General features: G+C 36.5%; 1 protein-coding gene across 4 annotated transcripts in view; it reads right to left on the bottom strand.

Annotated features, from left to right (window-relative positions):
* LOC106470597 (zinc finger protein 501-like) overlaps positions 1 to 10,008 on the bottom strand; it is a 28,455-nt gene that overhangs the window by 11,381 nt on the left and 7,066 nt on the right. For all 4 annotated transcript variants that reach the window (XM_022399214.1, XM_022399213.1, XM_022399216.1 and 1 more), the window contains exon 3: positions 3,651 to 3,803. In XM_022399214.1, the coding sequence (XP_022254922.1) occupies positions 3,651 to 3,759 (109 nt within the window). In that variant the 5' untranslated portion in view covers positions 3,760 to 3,803. The remainder of the gene's footprint in view (positions 1 to 3,650; positions 3,804 to 10,008) is intronic.

Here is a 10,008-nt window from a genome sequence, read left to right as displayed (position 1 = left end):
TAACTACAGGCTATCATAAAGTGAAATAAAAAAACCTGAATATAAGTAACTGCAGGCTATCATAAAGTGAAATAAAAAACCTGAATGTATGTAACTACAGGCTACCATAAAGTGAAATAAAAAACCTGAATATAAGTAAGTGCAGGCTATCATAAAGTTAAATAGAAAAACCTGAATATATGCAAGTACAGGCTATCATAAAGTGAAATAAAAAACCTGAATGTATGTAACTATAGGCTATCATAAAGTGAAATAAAAAAACCTGAATATAAGTAAGTGCAGGCTATCATAAAGTTAAATAGAAAAACCTGAATATATGCAAGTACAGGCTATCATAAAGTGAAATAAAAAAACCTGAATATAAGTAAGTACAAGCTATCATAAAGTGAAAACAAATCTGAATATATGTAAGTACAGGCTATCATCAAGTGAAATAAAAAACCTGAATATATGTAATTAGAGGCTATCATAAAGTGAAAAAAAACAAACCTGAATATATGTAAGTACAGGATTCCAAAGTGAAATAAGAAAAGCTGAATATATGCAAGTACAGGCTATCATAAAGTGAAAAAAAACTGAATATATGTAAGTACAGACTATCAAAAATTGAATTAAAAAAACCTGAATATATGTAAGTACAGGCTATCATAAAGTGAAATAAAAAAAACCTGAATATATGTAAATACAGGGTATCATTGTATGGGATTGCACCTCTATGCTTTTCCCCCAATTCATCTGTTACTCATAGTTTTGGCTATGATTCAATTTCCTGCTTTAGAGCTGTTGGTAGAACCAGGTTGGAGGGCCTAACCATGGTTTCCTCTTCTACAGTGTCTTCAAGAGGGTCCACATCTACCTCTTCCTCTTTGGCTATCTCTGTTGAGGTAACCTTGATCCAACATTCTACACCCAAACATTCCCAAGCTTATTGGGGTTAAACTTCTAAAATTGACTTGTGTGTGTCTCACAAGGAGTTTGAACCCACTTCACCTAAGCATGCCCACCATATCTCATTTTTTGACTTGGGTCTAGCTTTGTCTACATTCATTTTATGTAAGGCAGCTTTATCAACTACTTTTCGTTATTTTAAACATCAGAAAGTTTTGACTCTTCAGTGCTATCCAGTCTTTTCCAATCGTTTAGAGTGCTTCTACCCAAAAAGCCTTTTCATTTACTTCACTGGTATATTAGGGTGGCAAAACATGTTTTGTCTCAACATCCTTTCAAGCCTTTAGCCTCAGGTACCATGCATCACATTTCCGTTAATGGGTATTTTTGTTGCGGCTGGCAAGTAAATGTTGTAGGTCAAAGTTGTTTGTGCTACATGTGCACAGGACTTTATCCCTCCACTTTGGTCCTGCTATACCCTGTCAGTTCTTTTCTTCCTAATACTCTGGCAGCCAGGGAAGGGGTTAATCCTTGTCATCAATTCTTTAGCCAGCTATTTCTCACTTCTATGACTAATGAAACACTAATAATTTGTTATGTCTTGACAGAGCCCTGAGGTGTTATGCGGCTCGCACTTACTTCTTTCGAGGTGATGATACTCAACTCTGTATTCATTGGGATCCTTTGGTTTCTCGAGATTTATCTCCAATTAATATGAGGTGAATTAACAAATATCCATGTTGCTTATTCTGGACTTTCTTTACACGCAACAAAACTTCTGAGAGTCACATTTCATCAGATTCACCACATTTCTATGTCTTTCTTGGCCCATTTCAATTACCCACTGGAGATCATTATACGGGCTGTTATGTGGCCTTCTCCCAAGATGTGTCTCTCACATTCTTTACACAACCTGACAGTTTCTTCTTCTAAGGATTTTCAACTACCCCCTGTGTTTGTTGTAACAACATCTGCTAAATTATAAGGATTAGTGAGTATTTTTGTCCTCCTCTTGCCTTATTCCTTTCCAGGGTCTTTACCTATTTTTTTTTCATGGGATCCCACTCTATGGCAAGTGTTTCCCAGAAAGGTGTGGTTATATCAATCCAATTCCACACTAGCACCAAATCTAACTATACTTCCTACTGGTTGTAATAGGCTCTGTAGAAATGAGGTGTTCCATTAGACCATCTAGGCACTCACCAGATGGTGTTACCATATTCTGCTGGACCACCACTCATGGACTATCAAGCTACAGGGGATCCTGCCTATCCCTTCTGATCACTAAGTTTGATAAATAGGGATCGGCTTGCTTTTAAAAATTTAGGGAACTTGGTTCACCTATTGCACTGTTTTCAGAGCACTGGGCAATAAACATTCCACTTGACTGGAAACTGGGTATGGTAAGAACTCCCTAACTCCATTAGTAGGATCTGGGGTGGAGGTAACATGCTTTGGGGAGTTGTGGAGAAGAGGGTGAAGTTGGGGGCCCTCCTACCCGAGTCCCTGGATGTCTTTCTCAGATGTAGGTAGGAGAGGCATAAGCCTTCATGGGAGCCCTCTCATGATACTGGTTCAGATTTGTGCATGGCCCTTTTTTTTTTATCATTGTCGAGTTGGTATATTGTTCATGGAAGGATGTCCACTATCTCCTCATAATTCCGAATGCAGAGTGTTCCCATCCTAGGTCCTTGGTTGAGCACAGTGTTCGACATCCTCTCCATAATTCCGGGGTCAAGTGGAATGTTTATTGACCACTTGGTTGGGAAGTAAGGATGAATGCTCATAATTCCAGACCAGATGAGTTCTGTTCCTTTGGTTGAGTAAGGCATACATGATCCCATCATTCCAAGCCTGAGATGCTGCTTTTTGGGCTTCTTTAGGTGGAAGGAAACATTTGTTTGCTTTGATATTGCTTACTTTCTTGTTGTGATTCTGGTGGTTCAGAATGCATCACTCTATGGCTGCAGGTTGGGATCCAATCAAATGTGTATCTGTATATAACGTTTTGGTCCAGTTGCCCTAGCCACCAATGTGGGATATAGGGACTTAGATCCCTTAATTCCAACTCTGAGTAGTTGAACCTCGGCTATCTGGTTGGGGCTGGCCTAAAGTGATGATCATTCTTGTACAGTGCCACCCTTGATACAGGAACTAAGTTCAGGGTGAAGAGCATACCTGTTCTGGATGTAGTGTGGTTCCCCCACTCAGGTACCACTCTTATCTTGTTACACCCATGACCTATGCAGTCATTTTCTCTATCGATAATGCCTTCACCTTCTCAGTGTAGAATTCTAGCTATAAGTGTCAGCAGATGGCAAGTATGTTTTGGAAGTTAACATTTTCCTAAATTGAAAATCTATTTCCAATAATATCTCCACTGATACTCTTCCCACTAAGAGCCAATGTTAGTGACTGGGATGGTGTAAGTTTCTAAAAAGTGGTTACATTATCTGAGTGAGGTGCTTATATACAGTACCAAGAAAGAGGACACATTGACGTAGGTGGAGAGTGTCATAAGGTAAAAATTGTCAAGGGCATTTAATTGGGTTAAAAAAAACTGAAGCAAGCAAGACCAATGCTTAGATGGATAAAGAGAAGATCAAGGAATAGCTATAAGTGGCAGCAGATGGTAAGTATGTTTAGGAATAATATATTTCCAATCAATAATTGAAAGTTCTGGTGAACTGTTAAATGGATAATGTTCAAAATGTTTGTGTTGGGAAAAACACAACATTTAAATTCTAAGTATATACACTTACTCCTTGGTAATGTAAATGTTTCATCTTCATTTTTCATCAGTTTGACATCTAACAAAGCATCCTGCTTCTCATCAGGAAAGGGTTCAGCCTTTATCTTTAATACTTCCATAGTTACATCTTCACCTTTATATTTACACCAAAGTTGCAGTTAGACTACAAAGAAACATGTTAAGTATTAGTACTTGCATCCTTCACAGAGACTAAAGTTTTCATCATGTACTCACTTTAAAATTCACATTAGCTTGATAACTTTTATATCAATTCACAAGCTTTTTCACACTTAAACTGTTACAAATCATCTTTATCTAGCATTGATTGTTTTTAAAACACAATATCTAGTAACAAATCATGGCAATTTTTACCAACAATTTCATGTAGTTTAAACATGACTGGCAGTAGGTTTTTACCCCACTATGTATATATATATACATATATAATTACACAAAGTAGGACATTAGTGAACTACTGAAATACTAAACTCTAAACCTTCATACTATATAAAGTTTTAATGATGAATATAAACATTGTATGTATCAACTGTGTTGTGTTTAACATTAGTAAACAGATAAGGTAAGTAAACAATAATATAAACTTTGTTAATTGTTTTAATGATAAATATAAACATTGTATGTATCAACTGTGTTGTGTTTAACATTAGTAAACAGATAAGGTAAGTAAACAATAATATAAACTTTGTTAATTGTTTTAATGATGAATATAAACATTATATCAACTGTGTTGTGTTTAACATTAGTAAACAGATAAGGTAAGTAAACAATAATATAAACTTTGTTAATTGTTTTGATGATAAATATAAACATTGTATGTATCAACTGTGCTGTGTTTAACATTAGTAAACAGATAAGGTAAGTAAACAATAATATAAACTTTGTTAAATGTTTTAATGATGAATAGAAGCATTGTATTTATCAACTATTTAACCTGATGAGACAGAGAAAGGTAAGTAGACTTATAAATATTTTAGTGATCCAAACTGTGTTGTATTTAACATATACCTCACTTCATTTGATGCGACTTATCACATGCAAAAAAAAAAAAGAGATATTAACTGTAATCAACTTTATCAACACAACTACAACCAAACTTAATCACTTACTATGTGTAATGGCAAAGCTACTCCCACTATCACTCATTTTAAACTGCTGACTAGAGCAAAGGAATCTGTTTGGCAGCCCCCACCAACACTTTATGTACTTAAGTTTTAAATAAAGTGTAAAATCTCTGTTTTTTATGTTGAGTTATTTTTCTAGTTAAATAAATATTACTTATATAAAGGATAAGTTTCCTCCTTGTCTAAACTTAAACTTGAGTCACATTATTGGTTGTAGAAGGTATTTATTATTAATTGGTTTGTGTCGTACAATTATGTTAATTTGTATGTTGAGCTGCAGTACACTGGTGGTTGTCGCATGCAAAAAAAAAGTTTTCCATACAGAGGGCAGCACTGAATGAGAAGAGCTATATGTGAGATGGGAGGGGAAATAGAAGTTTTTCATTAGTGATTCTTTTATTAGTACTGCTTACACTGGTTGTTCCATGTAGATGGTATTATACTGATGTTTAATTGAATATATCCCCTCAGCATGTAAATTTCACTTGTCCAGTGTTCATGAAGTGTCAGTCATCCTTGTATGTTAATAAACCCTGGAAAACTCAGCATGTCTTTATTGAGCTAGTATAGGCTGTTGTAGATGACATAATTACAATGTTACAGAACTACATCATCACACAGGCACCCAATGTTACAGAACTACATCATCAGACAGCACCCAATGTTACAAAACTACATCACCACACAGGCACCCAATGTTACAAAACTACATCACCACACAGGCACCCAATGTTACACAACTACATCACCACACAGGCACCCAATGTTACAAAACTACATCATCACACAGGCACCCAATGTTACAGAACTACATCATCACACAGGCACCCAATGTTACAGAACTACATCATCACACAGGCAACCAATGTTACAGAACTACATCATCACACAGGCACCCAATGTTACAGAACTACATCATCACACAGGCACCCAATGTTACAGAACTATACTGTCAAACTGGCACCCAAGTTTGCAGAACTAAATAAGTGTGTAAAGGACAATATTCCAAAAGTCTTTTCCCTTTCATCTTCAAGTCAGCTTGTAGAAGGTATTTCAAGCCTTATATTGTATCGAGGTAGACTGAGATTGATGTGCTTTGATTGGTTGTTTGTTCTTTGTCCAGATTGGTGGAGCTACTGAGTGTGAATAAAACCAATGGTAGCCATAAGTTGTTGATTTCCAGGAACAGTCTCCGTTTAACCTAAAAAAGACACCTGGATTTTTCTTGTTTTCCAAAAATTGTCGAGTTAATGGTTCTAGCTTCTGTGTGTGTAATGCAAGTTTCCTGAGCAATCATATCTATAACCTTAAACTAAAGTATATGATGTAACACAGTTACATTATTTACTGTTAAACGGTTCGTGAATACAATCATGTTAATTATCACAAACATGATACTGACTATGCTGAGCAGTGTGGTACAAATACTTTATTGTGCAGTTAGAAAAAGAAAGAACTGTCTTTAAACAGACAATACGACATAGATGACAATCTACTAGTGACTGGCTGGATTCACCAATGACCTGTGTTTATGAACTATCTTGTGTAACTTATTATCAGATGTTATGGTAGTGTTTACCAATTGTCAATTAAAGGCTTTTACTTATACTTCTTAATAGTATAAATATACACTATGTTGTTGTTGGGTTAGGATTCTTCTACAGTAGATGTCTGTGACTTGTTGGTGGTAAATTCAAAGATAAACGAACAGCACACTCTCCACTTGTTTTCAAAATAATACACACAAATATATACATATATATACACATATATATATATTTATTTGAAACTGGTTTAACGTCTTTACAACAAATTCTTTAAACTATAGTGATCATAGGGATATCATAAACACTATATGGTTCTCTTCTTGTCAAAAGTCCACTTAGGCCTGTTCAATTACTTCAGAATTTCAGCTGACAAGTCAAACTATTCTCTCTATTATTATCCACTAGTATTCCGTGTATAATTCACTTACAATTGTGGCATGATTTACCCCAGTCGTATAATGCTCTTCCAGTAATCGTTTGGTCTTCTTTCTTCAAAATATCCACTGTTCCTTTTGTCAAAGTGCACTCAGGCTGATTCAATTACTTTACAACCACGCTTAGACAGAATAAATTATTATTCTTTTCCTCAGTCTTACTCTAACATGTTAAAACGTTAGGACTATCACTTCTGCCTAAGTTAATTTCATGCCAAACCTTTCCTTGACCATGACTTTACTCTCTTCTGCTATCATCTTTGTCTGTCTACTGTTTCCAACTCATCTCATACTATTTATATGTTTATTATTAAATCGTCTGCTCACTATACTCTCAACATCAATAACTTACAAACACAACTTCCAATAACCACCTGCTTTTAACTCACTTATAATAAAAAAACTAAACAATCATAAATTATTCATTCACAAAATAAACTAATTATTAATATCTACACTAAACAGTCTTTTATATCATGACATAAACCCCTCTTCAATAGAAATATATATAATATTTTTTGCTATATACAAAGGCTGTTCTTAGTTCACATACTAAGTCTTCTCATGCAGTCTACACCAACATTTACAGTTCCTTTGTATGTCTCTCTCATGATAGTCTTCAATAGGGCTTCTCCTTAACAGGATCCCTCATCTTCATCTTGACCTGTCTGAGGTCTATATTTCCTAATCTATCTGTATGCAGACACAGTAGATTTTGTTCCTCTTCCTATCAGTCAGTTTGACACTCATGTTCACATCCTTGTATGTCTCATCTCCTCAGTGCCCTTATGCTTAATAGGTCTTTATCTTCTATAGTGAGGTTACTGTGTTCAAATCCTGCTTCCATGACAGCCACACCTGCCATCTCCAGTTGAATATCAATAGTTTCACCTGTAAGGTTTTCTTCTTTTTCAAAATACTTCTTCAAAATATTCACATGGTAGATCTTGGCCTTCTCATTCACATTCATCTTGTAGTCCATTCTGTTGAGTACTTCAAAAGGTTCTTTCCATTGTAAGGTGAGTTTGTTGTGATCTGTGAGCAGCAAAACTAAGACCTTCTGTCCAACCTTGAACGTCGATCCTTGGCCTTCTTGTCGTACAAATGTTTCTGACTGCCTTGAGCTGCATATACAGTAACTCAAAGGGTGACTCTCCTGTATTTGCTTGTGGGACTTCTCAATAAGCAAATCATCCTGCCTGCAAGTACCTGTCCCAGTCATGTGGTCTCTCTTGGCACATCTTCTTTAGCATGCTCTTCAAAACTTCATTGATTCTCTCACAAAGTCCATTACATTTAGGATTGTAGGGAATGTTAAAGAGCTGCTGAGTACTGATGAGTCTACACACCTCCTGCTTCAGTTCTGAAGTGAACTGTGTTCCTATGTCACTGAGAATTTCTCTTGGAAAACCTTCCCTGCAAAATATCTCCAGGAGGGCTTCTGCTACTCTCTCTGTGTCTATCTTCGCCAGTGCTATTGTTTCCAGATAGCATGTTGCATAGTTGACTATTGTTAGTACATACCTGTTGCCATTGTCAGACACAGGCCAAAGTGGCCCGATCAAGCCCACAGCTACTCTGCTGAATGGCTCTTCTATGAGAGGCATTTCCCCAATGGCACTTTGGCTACCTTTCCTCTAGGTATTGTCCTTTGGCAGATGTCACATGTTCTGCAGAATCTACTTACATCTCCAATGACTCCTGGCCAATGGAAGTTACTGGTGATTCATGAGTCAACTTTATCACTTGAGTCCAGTATTCTGTTGGTACTATGATCTGTTTAGCTTCCCCAGTAGACCCACCTTAATATATTTGGTCTAACATTCCCTTCTGATCCTCTGTTCTATAAATATCTTTCCCCTTTGTTTTGTGTTCGAATTTTTTCTGGAAATTGTCCCAAAATTTCTGCATGAAGGGTCTTTCTTTTGTGCTTCCTTAAGCTACTGGAAACCTACATTGGGTATGTCACATTTTGACACTTGCAGGGGCTTGATGTCTTACACGCTCCTTTTCCTTTGAGCTCTTCTGATGATAGCAGATGCTTCATCAATCTTCTTTCTGTCTAGTTCCTCTAAATTATTACTACCTGGTATGTTTCCTATCACCAAGTTGTATAGTGGTTCATAATATGGAGTATCCACCTTTATTTTTGCTATAGGAAACTTTCTCACTGTCCTATCAATTAGCACACACACAGGTACACCTTACCTGTCACCTGATCATTAGAAAATAGGCTGGTTTTCACTGCTGCACCCAGTCTCGTAGAACCTTCATTTTCTTGTCCCCAACACATCCTTTACATATTGGCATATTATGATTTGTTCGCAACTCTTGATGTTTGTCACAAGCTCCCATCACTAGTGGCACTTTTGATCCATTTGCTAATTTGAGCCGCCAATTGGTCATGCACTGATCAATCATGCTTTCTTCATATATTTAATCTAACAAGCTGTCTTGATTCTCTTTTTCCTGGCAGCAGCATCCATAGTGCTAGTCACTCTTTTCTTGTTTCTTACCAGCACTGTCTATGTAAATAGCTCTAACTGCTTTATGTTGATATTTCTGCTGTTGTTTGCTGTTGATAAACTTGCAATCATTTGTAATATGTTCCATTTTATAACAAACATAGCATCTCTTTTCCATTCTGTCTATTAACCTCCTGTCACCTTTGGTAAACTCTTGCTTCTGGTCAGCTATCACTGGTTTCAAATTTAACTGGATATTCTTGAACTTTCCAGTTATACTAACTCCATGGACTTCTATATACTGTTCTGCCAGCTTGATCATCTCATCCACATCTTTTGGTGCTCTCTCCTTTAAAACCAGTGACATGTCATTTGAACACATGGTCATGAACTGTTCACATACTAGTAGGTCTGACAGTCCCTCAAAACTATTTTCACACTTGGCCATGTCAGTCCATCTTGTGAAATATTGATGCACATGTGCCATAAACTGAAATACAGTTTCTCCAGTGTTGGGTTTGACTCCTCTGAACTTCCAATGAAAACCTTCTTCAGTAAATTTATATTGTTTCAGTAAAGCTACTTTTAACTTGTTATAGTCCATGGCATCTTCTGATGTCATGCCTGCATATACATGTAGGCCTTATCCTGTGAAAAGTGGGCTGAGACAGACTGCCTAGTTGCCTTTGTCCCAGTTCTGACTTTGGGCAGATCTTTCATATCTCTCCAGGAAAGCATCCATATTGTTACGTCTCTGTATGTTTGTTTGTTAATTCTTCT

Source organism: Limulus polyphemus, unplaced genomic scaffold (genome assembly GCF_000517525.1).
Source record: "Limulus polyphemus unplaced genomic scaffold, Limulus_polyphemus-2.1.2 Scaffold4107, whole genome shotgun sequence".
Lineage (NCBI taxonomy): Eukaryota > Metazoa > Arthropoda > Merostomata > Xiphosura > Limulidae > Limulus > Limulus polyphemus.
The sequence above is the reverse complement of the archived record's forward strand: the minus strand, read 5'-3'. Positions and strand labels throughout refer to the sequence as shown.